At 41.4% G+C, this 18,837-nt stretch overlaps 1 protein-coding gene across 7 annotated transcripts in view; it reads right to left on the bottom strand.

Moving 5' to 3' along the window:
- Positions 1 to 14,815: 14,815 nt before the first annotated feature.
- The window catches only part of NHSL1 (NHS like 1), a 177,944-nt gene continuing 173,922 nt past the window's right edge, over positions 14,816 to 18,837 (bottom strand). For all 7 annotated transcript variants that reach the window (XM_057370909.1, XM_057370910.1, XM_057370911.1 and 4 more), the window contains one exon: positions 14,816 to 18,410. In XM_057370909.1, coding sequence (XP_057226892.1) covers positions 17,687 to 18,410 — 724 coding nt within the window. In that variant the 3' untranslated portion in view covers positions 14,816 to 17,686. The remainder of the gene's footprint in view (positions 18,411 to 18,837) is intronic.

Below are 18,837 nucleotides of genomic sequence, written 5' to 3'. Positions count from 1 at the left end.
CAAAACAGCCTTATAATCCCTTTCCCTTCATCACTAGGGCAAGGTGAGGCTAGTTCAGGTAAGTTCGTGGCAGTGGTTCAGAGGGTTTGCACATGTGTGCTTTCAATTATGTATGTTCTTTCTTACAGAATAGCATTTTCACTATGTTGGTAGATGTCTTTTTACAGAAGGTGGTTACTACACATCCTGACAGCCTCCAAAGTTACGTTGGTGACAAATGCAGTGTCATGGAATAGCTGACACCTGCAAGGAAGAAACTGTCACAGCAGCTGCGTGCAGTCTTGGCGTGACTTAMAAACCCAAAGGCTGACCTGACTCGGGTGATTCCAGAAACTGCCAGGAGGTGTCAATATCTGTCCTGCTTTATCAACTTAGCACATTTCTTTTAAAAAATACCACAAAAACTACAACACAATAATGGAAGAAAAAATCATCACTGTACAGCAGAAGAAAGACCACTTTAGAACTGCAAGGTGGGTAAATTTCATGTTATGTCAACAGTGACACAATCACAGTAACCAACAGTCCACATCAAAACTGATGCTCCCACTCATACATTTCTCTTACAACAAGAAAAGAATATGCCTTTCATAATTTAGAAAGCAGGTTATTTTCTTGAACTACAATTTTGAGATAATTTTTTCCTATGTTTCATTTTGCTTATCAAACTGRAGCAGCAGATGTTTTAGAAAATTCCAAATTCAATCAAACATTTTTTTTTCTTTTCAGACCATGTCTGGGAACAGTTCCCAGTATTTGCTGATGTGTTTGAAAGCACCTTATTCTACTGCCTCCTTGCATTTTCTTTTCCTCCTTAACATTTGGTCCATGCAGTTGTTTCCAAGGAAAGCTGGAAAAATACAAGACCCCCAAACAACACACTGAATTGGACAAGTGCAAAGATTTGAGGTTCAAAGAGAAATCACTTCTGCCTCTGGTGTTTGTATATTCCACTAACCTCAGTGGAATTGTATGGATATGCTTGAAAACTCAGACACTGCCATATCAAGTTGAGTATATTTTGCCTTAAACGATCTGCTGGGTTCTGAAATGAGTTACATCGTTCTTCAGACACAATTTCTTGTTTATCCTTAACCGGGGTAGAGTCTGCCACAGCCTCTGGGCTCATCATTCTACACTGCTCTCCAGTTACATTAGCTACAATTAAGAAGAATTTTGAATGGTATTTCTTGTGACCAGGACTAATACACTTCTGCAMCTAGGTGAGAACTGCTATTCTCTGCAAGAATATAGAGAGTGGTTGCATTTCACACRGTATTTACTGGAGAAGGCTCAAATCCTGCTTTAGGCAAATAGTTTTTTATTGTTAGCATTGCTATAGAAACTTGCTCAAAAAATCCAAATTTACAGAAACATTGTCATGACTTAAATTTTTCTTTCTAGTAAACTACTTTTTATGCCACCTGGCATTTCGTATCCCTCACCTCAGCTCCTCATCAAACATCTGTCCAGAGAGATGAAGGCTCCCAGTTGGACTAGACAATGGATTAGATGTCTTCCCTGTGTCCTTTCCTGTTCCYATGCCCTAAAGTTATATCAAAGTAAATTTTGTTCATCATTTCCAAATTGTATGAAACCAGATTGCTGTTTCTTTGAAAATTTCATGTGAATCCAGAAATCACTGTAATATTGGCATTGTACTTTATAGCCACAAGGTTCTCTTTCTTTTCTGTTTAACTCTTACATCTGCTAGTACAGTGTCTTACAAATTGTGAACTCACCTTCCTGTGAATGGCAATTGCATTTCAGTTTTTTATTATGAAAATAAGAGGAACCACGATGAGATTAATTACATGCACTCTACCCCTTGTTTGTACTCARTAGGAAACCATGGAACAATACAGGWCCCCTCATTCAGGAGGCTTCACAAGCTCAATCTCTGTGCTTGTCCTCCCTGAGAGAGCTGTCCCAGCCCTTACTGACATGGGGCCCTTGTTCTGCAGACCAGGATGAATACACGTCCTGCACGCATGGCAGATTCTTGATAAAAAGACATTTAAAGGAAAACAACACAGGTAATTTTTACAAAAYAGTTCTTCTAAATATCCACTGGAAGTATTCAGCACACATCTCCAAAAATGGCACAGTAGTTTCATTTTAGTAGGATACCCTGTCTCTGTCATTTTAGCCGRAGGAAGGAAAGATGACACAGCTCCTTGCAACCACTTTGGGAGCTCAGAAAGSAACATCTTGGATAAAATTGATTCATGCTTGTGCATAGATGGAGCATCTGGCACCTAATCTGTGCTGAACTAAAAACTAAGTCATGACTCACTGGTTTGTACTTGCCAATGATAAAATGTGGTTTTTGAAACAGAATTACCACTGCTTGGACTTAGGAAGTAACCCTTTGCCTAGGAAAYGCAGAATAAGCATTTCAGTGCATACATTTCGCTTCAGAGAGATGCTCATCTGCAACAAATACCTAAACTAGAAATTCAAATCCCCAATAGAAGTGGGAATATTTAAAAAAAAAAACCTCTGAATCAGAATATCTTCATGGTAATTCAATAAAACCACAGCAGTCAAGAAAGAACTGCCCCCAAAATAAAACACTTAATCCATRCTTACAAGGATTTTACTTGGGTCATTATGCCAGCAAAGCCTCCAAATACAAACACACAACTACTTTTGCTAGTACAAACTCCACAAGTATCAACTACATGCAGTGAAAACTCTACAAATTTAGGTTTTAACAATATGGGAAAGTGAGAGGGCGATCTTATTCTGGCTAGGAGAGTAATTTTATTTGGGTGGGATTTGTTTTGGTTTTTTGTTTGGGTTTTTGTTGTCATTGGGGTGKTTTTTTGGTTTGGTGGGTTTTTTTCAAACTTTCAAGAAGGAATATTGCACAAAAACATCAGATAAGGATAAGCTGAATGTTTATGGCAAATAAATTATTCACTGACTCCTCTCTCAAAAACTGTCATAAGTGAAACAGCTATGAATTTTTAATAATGGAATTTCTTAATTCCAGTCTGTTAGTAAATAATCATGCCATAACTTCCATTACAAAGTAGCTCTATTCATCACGTGGGTAACGAGGTCTTCTGCAGAGCAGGAAAGGGRTGTGAGTGTGGAGCCTGAGGAAGTTGTCCTGTGTGATAAACACAGCTCCACTGCTTTCAGGGATATGGCTGGCAAAGCTGGCACAGCTAATAATGAATCAGTGCTGCAGATGCACAGGGTGTTGATGAAGACAGCAAAAACTCATTGAAGGCTCTTGGATCCATGACTAGGCTGACTGCCYAGTGTAAATGTACATTTGCACTCTGACAAGCTTTTCATTAAAGGGTAAAAAAAAAGCCAAAGTCTTTGATGYTTGATGAGAGTATGAAAGAATCAAACTTGTCCATGACTTTGGCTCCTTCAGTAGTTTTACTTCTGAYTATTCACAGGAATATCTTGTGTACAAGAGTTTACTACCGGAAATTAAGTTTAAGGAAGAAGCAGAATCAAAACTRTAGCAGTCAGAATTTCATAGAAACAAATCATAGAATYACTGAGGTTGGAAAAGGCCTCTAAGATCATCAAGTCCAACATTTAACCCAGCATTGCCAYGATCACTGCTAAACCRTGTCTGTAAATGACACRTGYACAYATTTTTTGAACACTTCCAGGGATGGTGACACCACCCAGCCTATTTCAATGCTTCATAACCCTTCTAGTTATGAAGAAAGTTTTCCTAACATCCAATTTTTAAACCTTCCTGGTGCAATTTTTCCTCTCGTCACTTTTTACCTGGGAGAATAGACCAACCCCTACCTCACTACAAACATAAYTTCAAACAAGTTATGCCATTAATATCATGTTATCGTCTCCAGCCCCTCCTATATTCATTTGACCCTACAGCATCAGGATTTTTTTATTCTTGAATGCTTGTTCTTGTTTTTTTTTTTTAATGCTTACCTTAGAATTTTTCACACATTTCCATCTGGGACAAAAATAAATACTTGAAAGCAAGTATTGAAAGTATTGACAAAAGCAAGTATTGACAAAAATAAATACTTGAAAGCAGCTGTGTCCAGAACCTTCATGGGTCTATCCTTTATTTTGTAATGTTTTGGTTTCATTTTTTTTTTGGGTTCAAAATAAGAGAACTGAGTGCATGTGGGTTTTTTAGTTCTTCAAATACTAATGGACTGAATTCCTTTGGTGGTCTTCCAAACACAAAGGGCAGGAAGCAAAGCCACATTCTTCCTGCCCTACCCCATCGAGAATCCTAAAGGCGAAGGAATGTGTAAGAGATCACAAATCAGRATGAAAAAAGATAAGAGAAATGCCCAACCAGAAATGGAAAATTTGGGAGAGGCCYTTCTCCTCTCTGACTTCCTATTTTTCACTTTTCTCTGCTTTAGCTTAATTTTAATTTTCTGCCACTATATAAAAGGCAACACAGAAAGGCAAACTACCTCCRCAGACAGACCCATAGCTGCAGACAGAAAAGCTAAGTATCATGTGCTCTGTTCTACTTGAAATCTGGAATATCTGTTTGTCATCATAAAGTACGTTGCATTTGTAGAAATGTCTGAATTTGTCTGTTTCCCTACTTGTGTGGCCAACAGCACACCAAATTACTTTAACAATTAGTTTAAAAAGCTCAGTATGTGTTTAGTTCTGTGGCATTTTCTCTCTCTCTTTTTCCTCTAGTTTGGAAAATTCACAGTAAACAGCACTCTCAGATATTAGTATGGCCTCAAGCTTCTTCAGAAAGACCTTACACCTAGGCTTTAGACAAATAAATAAACTTGAAGTGAATTAGCTTGTTTGCAAACCCTATCTGCAACTAACACTCACTCCTTTTTCACCTCCGTTAATGATGCAGAACCTAAACATTTCTATAAATGGCTGATTTCTAGTTGTTTCTAGCAACAAAACATTGTGGTCATCAGAGACTAAAAAATGCTGCTGTCATATGCAATGAAAGGGGGAAAAAAAAAAAAAAAAGCAGGTCCATTAGCACAACTCTTCAGTGTTTGGCTGCATCAGGAAGATCAAAGCGAACGGAGGACATTAGTTTGGAGACAGAAAAAGTCAAGTAAGTACACTCCTGTCTGGCTCAATTTTGAGACTTTCCCAGTGGTTCTTCTCCACAGCATTACCAGAAATGATCACCTGAAGAAGCAGCAGAGTTCTACATGACAGAGGAGCACGGCATCCCTGACACGACTGGTGACACCTGAGGCTTTGGCATCAATGGGTCTGAGTGGTGCCACATTCACTGTGAGGTCCTGCACCCTTCCTGGGTTCTGTGCCCCTCTCCTGCAGCCCCTGTCCTGCCACTCCCACCCGTAAGAAGGAAAGTCTGACTGGTCTCAACCTGTTCATAAGACCTCCACTGCAAACAAAATAAAATAATCAAGTTGTAGACCCTTAGAGCATATTTTTATTACAAAAGGAGCAAGCTAATGCACTGGTAACATCTAGACCTTGTGCCAGTAGTTAYGGCAGACTATAAAACAGACACAAATTTACTTCCTTTATTTAAAAACATGACCTGATATAAACCAGAGCACAAGGAGATAACKAATGTTTGATATTCCATTTTAAGCTTTGCAGATCATCCTGTAAATCAGAGGGCTTATTTTCTAATCTATTATTCTTTATCTATCTTATGCATACCTTATTTTAAATAAGGTAAATAGGTCCTGCAGGGATAGCAGGCAAGGAGGAGAACTGTAAGTATGAATTATGCCCAGATACCACATCCGAGAGCTCCACAYGAACAGCTCTCTCTCTTCAGCTAACATCACTTCAAAAAGTATCACCTCCTATGTATTTTCACAGTTCTCTGGGCTCCTTCCAAATGCCCACTCCAGCTACCAACCAACCACACAGTTGTTGGAGGCATTTATGACTTTGGTTTGTCCAGTCTTTTATTTACAGGTTTTCTCTTTTAGCTGGGACTGGGTGCCAGGAAATATTTACACTACATGCAATAACTTCTAATAAATACCATTTTCTAGTTTTGTTAGAAGACAATAWTTTCAGAATGGCCTGCATTTAGTGCAATTATACTGATTTTTGTAGTGCTGAAAAGAAATTTTCATSATGATGACAACCTGTTTCCCCRGCTCACGTTGTGCTGGGCACCACTMCCAGCTACCAGAAGAGGGGAGCTTGGCARGGCCTTCTCTCCATTAGGTAGCTTGCCATCATGTTTAACAGACACCAAGATTAAATTCCCAGCTTTCCCAGGACTCAGCTTGTTTGGCGAAACTGGACACCACCACATCCAACAGCTACTCCAGGGGAGGTTGGATTTCACTCCTGATGGGCCTCAGAAAATTTCCAGTGTATTCCTGTTCACCCAGTCCCTTKTCCCCTGTGCTTTTTAAAGTATCAGCCCTTTTCAAAGTTGTATTCATTTGTACTTCATAAAGTTGTATTCGTGTGCTTCATTTGGTACTTCTCATAAACTACCACAATAGTGCCCAACAGCACAGACTACTCCAGCTGGTATTTTTCCAGCTAACACTGTTTTGAACCATCAGTTTTGACAAAATACATATTATTCTTAATCCCAGTCCTCAGTTCCAAATAGCCTCACCCCTGGTTTGTGACAGCTACACAGCAAAGGTCCCTTTGTGCTYGTGCCTGTCCAAAGCAGCAGAACAGCTGACAGTGCCRTAAATAATGACGRGCTCCTTGGGKCTGSTGTGGGATCAACCGCCCTGGATGGCACCAGGGCACCCCTGGAGRCTGTCAGGAGATGCTTTCCTGCATGCTCCAAGTTTCTGGAAACAAGAGGGAATGGCCAAAGCCATCCAGGAGCATCGGGGATACAACATGGGAGTGCTGGAGCACGTGGCAGTTTCATCCAGAGAGCCCAGTGACAGCTCAATGGTTTTATATTGAATCGATAGGTGTCTGGCAAATCAGTGTAGTTGTAAATATTTAACACCAGACRGCCTGCTCGGAGTAGACTGGCACTTACTCATTTTTGTCTCAGTTTCCCTCCCTAGGGACTCTCACAGAGGGGACAGATGGCCTCCAAGCCCCATCAGTGCTTGTTCCCGTGTCCCCTATCCGCACCCCTTTCTCAGGGGTGTCTGTGACTGGCACATACCCTGAACGGGGTAACAGCCTGAGCAGGTACAGGTGCCAAAAGGAGAGTAAAGCACACATAGGAGCATCAGGAATACTTATTCCTACACTAAAGGAAGAGTGTGGACACCCCAGAATTTCCTGGAAAGGATCACCAAGTACCTGCTGAATTATGGAGGATCCCGCAGCACAAACCACCTTAACTCATTAAACACAAAACTGCAGCAGCACCAAAGCAGATCCACAGCTCTGGCTTTACAGCCTTGCAGAGAGTGGTAATTGGCAAACAGGACACCCACTGCTGCCCAGTTTTAACCCRCAGCCTCCATCCATCTGCCAGCCAGGGCACCCTTAATCCAGCTGCTGGGTCAGCCAAGGGCACGGRAGCTCATGGGTAGCAGTAGTCCTTATAGCAGCCAGCTTAAGGACAAGAATGAAAAGCAARGGCTTAAAAGTCACACCCTGTTCACCAGAGGCATTTAACACAGCTCCTTCTACTTTCGAATTTCTTCCTCTTGAAGGGCCTGCAAGTTTGGCACCCTCTGGTTCCACTGTTTGCACCACTCAGGAAATTATAATTTCAGATTAAATGCAATTCATACCAAAGAATACAAAATTATAGGACAGTTTCTATGTTGTTTTAAACTTGAAAAATTGACCTATATAGAAACTACTTGATTACAGCCATTTTGAGAGGATTTAAATAGCTGTTTTCCATACTGCACAGAGGCTTTGTTCAGCTCTGATATAGTTCCTTGAACAACAAATTTTCCCTGACWTGGTATTACAAAGATAAGGACTCTTCCAACAGAGGAAATTACTTGTTCTGGGTCACAGACAAGAAAACAGGAATAAATCTTGTAATGTGACTCAACACACTTAAAAGTATTTAAAAGTACCTGTAGCCAACAGTGTTGATTAGCCATGGGAAAGCCGGMTCCAGCATTACAGACACCTTCAGCTGCAGCTGCCTCTTTCATCGTGCTTTTTGAAACTCCCAGTTTAGCAGACTAACTTTCACTTGCAGTCAGATTTCACCTGTGGTTTGTTTTCTGCAGAGCAATCAAGGGCTTTGCAGGACTTAAAGGAACACTTAAGCAATCATTATGGAGCCACAATTTAACTTTCTTGGTTAGTCTGGCTAGCTTCAATTTGATGTTAGTGCTSCTCCAGACTTTGACRTGGCTGCTACARCCTGGCTTTCCAATCCCACAGGCARCTGTGGCCTTTTCTTGTGYCTGTCTGTGAGTAWAATTAATTCTTTCCAGACTTCAGTGAGGAGGAAACAATGGAGGTGAATAAAGATCACTTAGGGAAAGGAGCAGTTGTTTTACCAGGTCTGCAAAGTGCATGGCCCACTGAGAGCTGCCCCATTCCTAGCAGGCTTGCTGCAAAACAATGTTCAGGATTTGTAGTGACCCTTCAGATGTGCTTCCTTGGGTCACAGTGCCAGGAGCCTGTGCAGCTGAAGGAAAAGGGTGTGCTGGGCAGCAGGGCTTCCTCAAAACTCTAGTCTGATGTAATCTGATTATGGTGTGTGAGACCTGAGTCTGTTCTCTTCTTGGTTTTCCACTCTGTTATGGCCTCTCTGTAAAATCTGTATGAAACGAGATCAGTTCAAAACCACAAAGTTTCCTTCAATTTTGTGGAAACTCAAGTTTCAGGGAAAGCAACAAATAGTGACCTCACTATGGGAAAGACTGCAGTGTGCATCTCTCGTTAGACACTGAGAAAATCCATGTGGAAGAAAGGCTCTCTAACTGGGGTGTGTTTCTGCAGTGTGCCCTCTGCGATGCAGCTGAGAATCCAAAGAGTCATAAAGGTACAGAAAAACTGGTGTTTGTGCTTTGTTGCCCTCAGAATTACAGCAGAACAATGAATTTCTATCAGATTTATTTGCAGAATTAAAGGAGCAAATGCAGACTTTGAACAAACCACCAAGGCAGATCTTTCTTGAACTCCATGCCCTTCAGCTGATCTGCCTGAGTTTCTGTGTGCCACTGTGCTGTTTCTACTTACCTGATCTTCTGAAGGGATGAAAATATTGATGGTGCCCAGTGAGCCTGGTGCACATCCAACCTGTGCCCACCTCAGCAATCTTCTCTTGATGCCACTCAAATGCCAGGATGATGGAATTATTTTCTTGGAATTAGGTATCTTTGGTGAAGAAAGAGGAGAAATGTGTRGGTCTGCCAGGTGTGGATTAATTTGTGTGATGCTGTCACAAATGGTTTGTGTCCCTATAACCCAAAGGGAGTCTCCAGAATAAATTTGGATAAAGCACCTACTTTCCTGCATTAGGGAACAAAGTTTTAATTTTCATCAACTAAACTATGTGCTGCCTGGAGACAAAACTTGGTCTGAATTAGCCTGTGGTACAGCTTACATAGGCGTTCACTGGGGTAATTCTCACACAGAAACCTCATGTTTTTCTTTTTTTTTCTCTTACCAAGGCCACAATTGACACAGTCTGTGCCTTATCAGATTATGCATTACTCTCTGTGATCACATACTTTCCCTGCTTGGCTGTGTGAGTCAGCACAGGCAGGACACGGGAACAACCACACAAACACAAAGATGATGTTGATTCCCCTCACCTCAGAGACCAGGGGATCCCCAAAGCAGCACAGGAGTGGACACAGGCACCACAGGGTTGGAGCATCACCAAACCTTTGGTGCTGCCTTTGCCTGCCCATCAGGGATCCACACAGGTATTTCACCCCTTTGCTTTGATCTTTCCTGAAGCAGAGCAGGAATCTCAAGCATGTGTGATAGGGTGCCTCCAAGTCTCTCACAGGCTTATGTTATCCAAACATGAGGCTAAACAACAATTAGTATGATGTATGTGTTTTTCTACACCCCAGCTGCAAAGTCACTTGAGCGTGTTTATAATCCTCCTCACCAGCCTTCTGCTATTATCCCACGCTGCTTGTTCACATCACAATAAAAACATCGTGCCAACAGGAGCTAGGGCGGGGAGCAAAAAACTTGAACACTTTGCAAATGTGAAGGAAACAAATTGAATTCCRCATTCCAGTATCTTCCCAGTTACAGACTGATAAATAGTAGAATTGAAGACTACCAGGTAAAACTTGATTTCCAGTGCTCCCAATTAGGCCATGCCTGATGGAATTCTACATTTSAGGTAGAGCCTCCCAGGACATCAAGTTCTTAAGAAATGCAAATCAAGATGTGCAGCCAATTTATCTTACTAGTTTGTTGATTGAAAAGTCGCTCAATATCCGATGTCTTTTGTCCCAAGGGACACCTCTCTTCACGGGCATTTAGGAAGCCCAAACATTTGCAGGTGAGGAGAGCACAGTAAAATAGACTGCAACAGAAGCAGSAGCTGCTGCTCCTGATGGCGTTCTCCCAGACGGATGAACTGCGGCAAGTCCACAGGTCTGCAGACTGGGGCACAAAGGACAATCAAGCTTAGATTTTCCTCATGTTTATTATTCTTGGCAGGCCTTTCAAAAGACATACCAGTAGCACAAAGAAAGACTCTTGATGCTAGCAAGATGYTTCAAGCAGGATGAGGAAAATACTTGTTGAAAGAGTACTGCTAAGGCCRTTACAGAATTAATAATGACATGAGATCTGGCTTATCCAAAGAATTCCGACAAACAAGAATAACAACCAGAATGACTTTTGAGAAAGACATTTCAGTTTACTGTCAAGACACTTTCTTCCCTCTTTTCTCAGCAAGTATTTCAGATAATTTCTAACATGGACTTTCAGTTATAAGAGGTCACTACAATTGACCAGTCACTGGTGATCACGTGAGACAGCAAGTTTGTGGCACGGGAAATAAATTTTTAGATTCTTTGTTCCCCAAATCCAGCATGGTTCCACRTGAGTTTGTCACATTATGCAAGAAGCACATCCCATGAATTTGATGACTCATTTGTTGCAGTCAGTCCTGGACTTCAAAGCTGCACTTCAGAAAAAGCTTTTATGTCACACCACTCACTTSTCTTGGGCTGTGCTCAACAGTTTAAAAACAAAGTACTGTTTGTGRCTTTTTAAACTCAGAAATAACCTATCAACTACTTCTCATGTTTCCACATGCGACAATCCTAAATTCTGACAAATTTTGCAAAAATATGCATCAGTAAATGGAGAAATCAGTCTTAATGTTCCATGTTGGTACAAATAAAGGGCTGTCTCTTGAATATTACATTGAGGTACACTTTTTACCTGCATATCACATCACAAGCGACCTTTCTGTGGAATTTAAGTTTGGTTGATCCTGAATAATGAACTTTTGCCCCAAAAGATCWAGTGTGCTGTGTATGGGAATATGCCAGCCTCATTTGGGATCACCAGTGGTTKGGTACTGTCTATCCATGGCTTGCAAATGGACATTTCCGGTGCAACTGCACGACCTCTGCTCWCAGCCACATGATACCAGTGCAAACTTTTTTTGTTGTCTTAACATCTCCTTTCTGAAATGCACTTTTGCTTTGTGTTAGGACTCTATAAAATTACATTAAAAAAAGGTCATTCCCTAGTTTGTGACTGCTGTAGTAACTGTATAAACATGGGCTTTGTTTTTAAAATCCTTTTGACTACACTGCAACTCTCAGTTGGCGCAGCAATTTGCAACAATCACCATTTCCAGGCGGCACACTCCAACAACCCAATTAAGGCAAAAAGGATGGGACCACCTTTAACARCACCAGCTTCTCAGCTGCTGATGCTGCACTGGGCACTGAATTCTCATGTCATTGTAATGCTCTTTCACTTGCTTTAAACTGATCTAGAAATCAGGGTTTTTTTCCAAATTTAACTCCCAAGGGCAGGAATTTCTGTGTCCATTTTCTGTAACCCAGTGTGAAAAGACYGTTAGAAATAGCCAGCAATTTCATCTGGAGAAAATAAACTGAATAGGTATTTGACGGACTTTTAAAGAAGATGATAATGCACTACTGAGATGCACATGAACAACATTCCTCTTCAGATGGCAGATAAGACACTTCTTTCTCATATTTCCTGTTTGTTTGCAGGATTTAATCTTGTGGTGTTTAGGAGGGTTTGGGAGTTGAGGTTTTTGGTTTGGGTTTATTTTTGTAATTTATGTATCTTTTTCCTCACATATTCGTTTCTACTATTTAACACAGAACTCAGATTTTTTTTTTTTCAGCAATAGTGAAAATGCAGAAACTTCTGCTACCTTATGTGTCCTGACAGATTTTCTTTTTTTTTTTTTCTTTTTTTCCCCTTTGGTAGCTAACAATTCTGGTTTTATACTGAAGGTTGATGCACAAACAGAGCAGTATACTAGAGACAGAAGCAACTCATGTACATTGGGATTGGATTTTCTTCTGTATATTCCTCCCCATGTGCTTACATACATACATTTGGATTCAGTATTAACAGCTTCCTACTAAAAATCAATGGCATTTTCCATTAGCATTGCTGGGAGAAATATTGATTGGCCCTTAAAAGGTTGGTTGCATATTATGTTAAAGAACCCAACTGCAAACAGCTAAATTGCAACGTAAGATGTACCCAACATTCTTCCAGGGAAGTACTATGGAGGCTTCTACCCAGTTTTTCAGGATATTACATAGCACATCTTTATCAAACATTTTTATATTTTACTCTGATGAGTATTTATTAATTCACACCAGTGTAGCAAGAGTCACAATCCAGCACTCAACAGTTGCAAGATTTTATTGCTGCCTCTGATTTAAGTTGATAATACTTCTTTAGAACCAAGAAAATTACCAATTTGGTAAGAATTTTCTAGTCTTTAACCATGCAAATCTTTTTCTGAAAGTCATTCAGAAAAAAAAAATTATAAGGGGGGAACCCAGAAAGCTACCAAGGATGTTAYACAGCTGTTGTGTTCCCTTTGGTAAGTACTGAAGCTATTTTAAATAAAACAGATAAAATGATTCCTCATTGCCACTGTAAGTTATTCAACACTCTTACCATTGAAGTCCATGCTTTTAATTCTCCCCCAAAGGTGAACAATGCATCATTGGAATCACTTCAATGTACTGTGGCAACAGCTTTGTTTGAACAGTCACTGCTGCTATAAATGGCTTTTCCAGAACTTTGTGGTATCCAAAGAATACCTGACAAGGTCTATTTGCTTGCAGTAATATGAACACATTCATCCCTGTGCTGCATGCATGAGTGTCCTCTCTTTGCTTCAGGAAATGATGGAAGGTTTAACAAGTTACCSCAGGGCAGGTGTCAGAAGACCTGCAGGCAGTCCATGCATGCAGTTGCTGGTAGAAACGGGACAGGATGGATCTGAGCTTTGACCTTCCCAACCCTCTTTTTTCTTTCCAGACTGTACAGAACCCTCTCAAGAATTGTGCCTGAGCTGTGCCCAGTGTTGCCTGAGGTCTCCTGGAGCATTCTTCACTTCAGCCTACTACTGCTTCTCTAAGCTCACCCCATTTTGCTCATTTTGGTCTTCTAAAATGTTTTGTTCCCCGCCCCCTCTTCCCCTCAAATTTGACTGACTTTGCCCTTCTACAGCCTTTGAATCAGGACAAAACAGACAAAATTTTTTCTTTCCCCTTGCTCTGGTTATTCCATTGTYCCCTCACCTTTTTCTCTCTTCTGTACTTGCTGAAACTTCTTTATCTTCTAGGGTATGCATTAGCCTGCCCACCCCATACCCTATTCTGTGCCTTCACTACTTCTCAGTAATCTCCTTGCTTCACCTTTTCTGCCAGTGCCTTCTTTCAGGCTGAGCCTTAYGAATGAACCAGTGTCCAAAATCCTGTCTTCATCAAATCCACTTCTTTCCCCATTTTTTTAACTGATACCCAGCAGCCTTCCAAACCTCCTCTCACCTAGCAATTGCTCCTTGCATAACCTCCATCATTTCAATTAAGGTAGTAAGCTCTCCCTTCCAGTATAAAAACAGTAGTGAAGGCTTGTAAATGCCCCAGAGCCTCGTGAAAATATTAACAGAGCAACTGGAGGGCTCTAATCCACAGGGGGATTGGGGCTGCCTACATTTGACAGCAGTGACAGGCAGGAGAACTCTGAACATAAAGGAATGAAACATGAAATGAGTTAATATAGGGCAGAATTCAGAAAGAGACTGAAGTTGAAAAACAGTCCCAATAAAAGGAAAACCAGAAATTAATCTCACATCTAGCTTCAGTAAAGAATCTTGTTTTAGAGGCAAACTGTAATTCAAGTGTTAACTCCAAACAAGCCCTGTAACAGTATAACAGATTAAGCACCAGGATGACAAGTCTGCTTTTTCTCTTTAGCACAGCCAAGTGTGCATGTGTCCTCCTCTCCTTCTGCTATGGATGCCTTCAGCAGAGTTTTGCTAAACTTAATCTACAATTGTACACCAATAAAACCACAACTGAAAAACCTCCCTATGGAAGAGCCTTATTGTCTTAAGAAAGTAATTTTGAAGTTGTGAGAGTGACAAAATAATTAACCAGTTCTGCCTGCAGGGAGAAGACACGGTGATACCTCTGAAAGAGTATTACACCAGCTACCTAAGTAAACAGCATAAGCACCATCACACACCTTTCACTACACCTTATACTGTGTAAAATGTCATCATGCAGCAGTATCAGCAGGGCTACATCAACACTGCCTTYTGCATGTCAGCCAAAGCCTGAGCTTCAACCCAGGCTCACCTCACACCAGATGTGGGTTCTTAATGAGCATAAAGGCTACTTGTGGCCAGAGAGGAAATTCGGCCCGTGCTACACTGAAGTTTAATCTCATCTACCTGCACTGACAAGATGGGCTTTTCCAAAGAGTTCCCCACAGAGCCTATAAAAACAACTGGCAGCATCAGCTGGCCATCACCAGGGAACAGGCTGGCTATGCTCCCTTCTACAGGCACTTGATGCAAAATGCTGCCAAGGGATGCAGAAGCTGCAGGCACCAGGACTATAATTTTCCCCAGTGCAGCAATTTTTCACTAAGATGATTTTGCCATTTGTAAACAACAAAACAGAACCTGAGTATTTTTTATTACACATTATCCCAYTGGGATGGTGGCATGAGGACTGGCTAGCATTAGCATGGCTTTCAAAGGGACAGTACCTGCTGTGCAAAGGACACATCCTTTCTCATTTCATGTGATCAGCTGTGAGAGACAGACCAAAGCAACATTCRTAAGATGTTCAATGCAAAGCATTCTGCCACTGCTGTAACTTTGTAACAGAATGTAGTTCAGATTGGTATTAATAATACCTGAAACAATCTACTTTATCCAATAAGGCTTTATTTTAATTTCAAAAATCCAATGGYTCTTTAAATATAGTTAGCATATAAAAATGGTAGAAAGTTTGCTGTGCACCACTTAATTCCACTCTTGTTCCACTGAGTGCAGCTGGATTGAACTTGTCCATTTCACTTCTCACTCACTCTGCTTATAATCTGGTTCTCCAAGAATTTTAGTTTTCTGGGGAAAGTTGCAAGTAGGAGAGAGAAGTAGTAGAAACACACACAACACTGGAAAAAGCTTATGATTATTTCAATTTTTTTAGTCTCAGAACKGAGATGCCAAAATGGGTTGGGTATGTAAGTACACTTTAGTTGCCTCTAAAGTGAATTAGTAACTTTTGCAATGAACATTGGAGATTAGTCGCTGGATGCATGGATTATGGCATTCAGTGYGTTGCCATACACTGTGGGACACATCTTTTGAAGGAGATTTTAATCAACTCAAAAGACAATATGGCAACTGGCAGGCTTTTTCTTTATTGAAGCAAAGTCACAGCATTTTCAGCACTATTCCCCTCTTGTGAAGGGAAGAGTTAAACGAAGGCCCCTGAAATTTACATAACTAACAAGTAAAGGATTGAAGAAAGAGATTACAAGCGTATTTCTCTAAAATAAATAATCTACAAAGAGTGCTTTTTCTTCTTAAAAGCAATCTAAAAATGTAAAAATTCTACGGTAAGGAGATCAAAAGATATTTTAACAACTTTCAATATTTACAAACAATACAAAAACTGCGCATGCCATCAAATGATGCAAAATTCTTATTAAAAATTAAAAGCTTCATTCCTACCAAAAACCAAAAACTCCAGCCAATATTTCAGTTTTAATTAATGGTCTTCTTTACAATTGGAAAACCGTTAAATGTTTTTAGTATCTGTAAAATATACAATAAAAACGAACCTCACTAAATTATTAAGGTTAAAAAAGGAAGAGAAATACTGCAGGCAAATCAAAAAGGAAAGTAACTTATTCTTTGGTAACCAAAAGTTAGCAAGTATCTGTATTTCAAGTGATGAAAAGTAATGTTCTCCCCATTTTGACAAAWGGAAGACAGACCTCTGGCAAAACACCACTGCCAAGTTTCAGTTTTGAAAGATGGGCTCCACCTACAGCTTTGTAGTGCAAGTCAAACTTCTCTTTCCGATTCAGAAACACAGCTGTCCTGGTTCCAGCTAGGACAGAGTTAATTTTTTGCAGTAGCTAGGAGGTGCGGGGTGGCCAGGACACAGAGGTTATTCTACACCACCTCATAACCCTGCTGGGACAGGGAAGTGGGGCAGCAGATCACATACTACCAGGCTCTGCGTGGTGAGCAGTCACCTGTGAACCATTCACCTCTTTCATGTGCACTCCAAGTACTGTTGCTGTTACTATCCATTTTCTTACTTCATTGCTGTTTCCAGTAGATTCTTCTTTTATCAGCCCCCAACCTTTACCTTTTGTGCCTCCAATTCTCCTCTCCAGCCACCCACAGAGGTAAGAGGAGAGAGGAGTGAGCGAGCAGCRCATGGTTTGGAGTGTTTTGGTGGGAGCACTGAATTGGGGAATACAGTTCCTTAACCATGACAGTAACCCTTCCAAATTCTGGCAGTACACTGCTTCATTTATTTCCCACTTTCCTGTTGTCTGCTTGCATCCTCTGCRCACATCCAGTCGTTCTAGCTCTCCAAGGGAATACCCCAGCCAAGGAAGTAATTCACTTAGCGAACGTGTGTGGCTGCACAGCAGCCGGCAGCGTGTTATAAAATCAGCTCCCTTTTTCACGTTAGCTACATAGCTCATTTTCCCTCAAGAAAAATAATTAAAAGTACAGTATCCTGGACCAATCCATAACCTGGTGAGCTCACTGCTCAAGCAGGACATGCTTCATTGAACACTGGGCCATAACCAGCCATGTAATCCCAGCACCAACCCTACAACCTTCTCTCAGAGGTGAATGTGCCCCATTGTCCCTCTCTCTGTTTAACAAATGCACTACGCTGCATTACTGCCATGCTTTTGAACCAAATGTCCACCTTGTACCACAGGAGCCTACCCATTTCAGACTTATTCTAAATTTTGCTTGCACAACTGCAGTCTCAAGAAAAAGAAAACTTCACACCCCTACAGACTCTGAGAAAACTTCCCCACCCCACCCCACAAGAGGACTTCTAAGGCTTTACACAAAAATTTCAACTGTTAACTTTCTTTAAGCCACAGACCACTCATTCAAAGCAAGTGCTCCCAACCCCAACCCGACCATGCAGAACCACCATCGCTTTAGCATTTAAACATACACATGCAGTTCGTGGAATAAATGCTCAGCAAAGTAACCTTGTCCTGGTCTGGGCTTTCTTCTGGAATCTAGTCCCTGTGATTTTCTAGACTAATATCCAAAGCCTTTTGCCTTTTAACTTTCTTCAGCTGAAGAGTTCAGATACTTCTTTGAAGTACCTGGTTGAGTCACTAAGTCTACATGGGCTGGATCCAAAGTCTCCTTGCAGCCTGCCTCCTCAGCATACGGGAAGTCATGCATGTCCATTTCATCACTGTTAAACATATCAAGCTGCCTCTCCTGCTGCTCTTCCAAAGTCCTCCGAACCCTGCCCTCTGACTGTTCCACCACTTCCCCRTCTCCTTCACTAATGACAGTCATGGGACTGCTCTGGATGCGGTTGCGGATGCTGTACCTGCTGCTGGCAGCAGACGGGGGTGTCCGTGACCGGCCGTACCGCGTGCCAGAGAAGGACATGCTCCTCGGCATCAGGCCCTCGCTCTTGGCCCACTCTTCCTGGGCCCGTTTGTTCTTGCTGGGTGAGCAGCTGGCAGGGCTGTCGGAAACGTCGGGGGAGGCATCAGTCTTTGTCCGGTGGAACCGCGGGTCCGTGTTCTTCAACATCTCTGCYGCGGACATACGGGAACTGGTGTCGCAGCGGCTCCCTTTTTTCAGCAGCAGGGCTTTGAAGTTGTCATTGCTGGTGCTGCTCTTGCGAACGCTTCTCTGAATAGATCCGGCTTGTTTGAGGGTAGCTAAATTTGGGGAAGCACCAGTGGGAGTTACGGGGGGCGACGGAGAATGGTTGCGGGTACGGTCGTCTTCAGAATCTTTACGGCCAAGGACTTTCCTTTTGGATCTGARTTCGAAACACAACAACAAAAAAGAGGATGACACAAAAAATGAAACTTTTTACCTTCCCTAATTAAACTCACTTTAGAGGAATGACAATGAATCAAGCTAAAGCACAGAGAGGAAAAGGGAGAAGTGATCTAAATCTAAAGCATGAGTAAGAACACCACCAGAACTGTACAGGTGTTAATGCAGGTATTGGAGATATAAGCTAAATTCATTACTCTTTTTCGGCAAATCTGGAACAATGGAACTACTAAAACTGGCAATACTGATGTTCAAAACACTTCAGCAAATTTAGTGAATCAGGTTTTYAGGAGCTAGTATTCAACTGCTCAGACTAATGCACTATAAAGATTTATACTCCATGCTGTTCCTCTGTTAATTTGGGGACTTGATTCAAAATGTGTCATCTAGAGTATATTGGGTTGTTT

The sequence above is a fragment of the Malurus melanocephalus genome, unplaced genomic scaffold (genome assembly GCF_030028575.1).
Source record: "Malurus melanocephalus ecotype Western Australia unplaced genomic scaffold, MMel_1.1 scaffold_136, whole genome shotgun sequence".
Taxonomy (NCBI): Eukaryota; Metazoa; Chordata; class Aves; order Passeriformes; family Maluridae; genus Malurus; species Malurus melanocephalus.
Note: the sequence above shows the minus strand (reverse complement) of the source record. Positions and strands in the feature narration are given on the sequence as shown.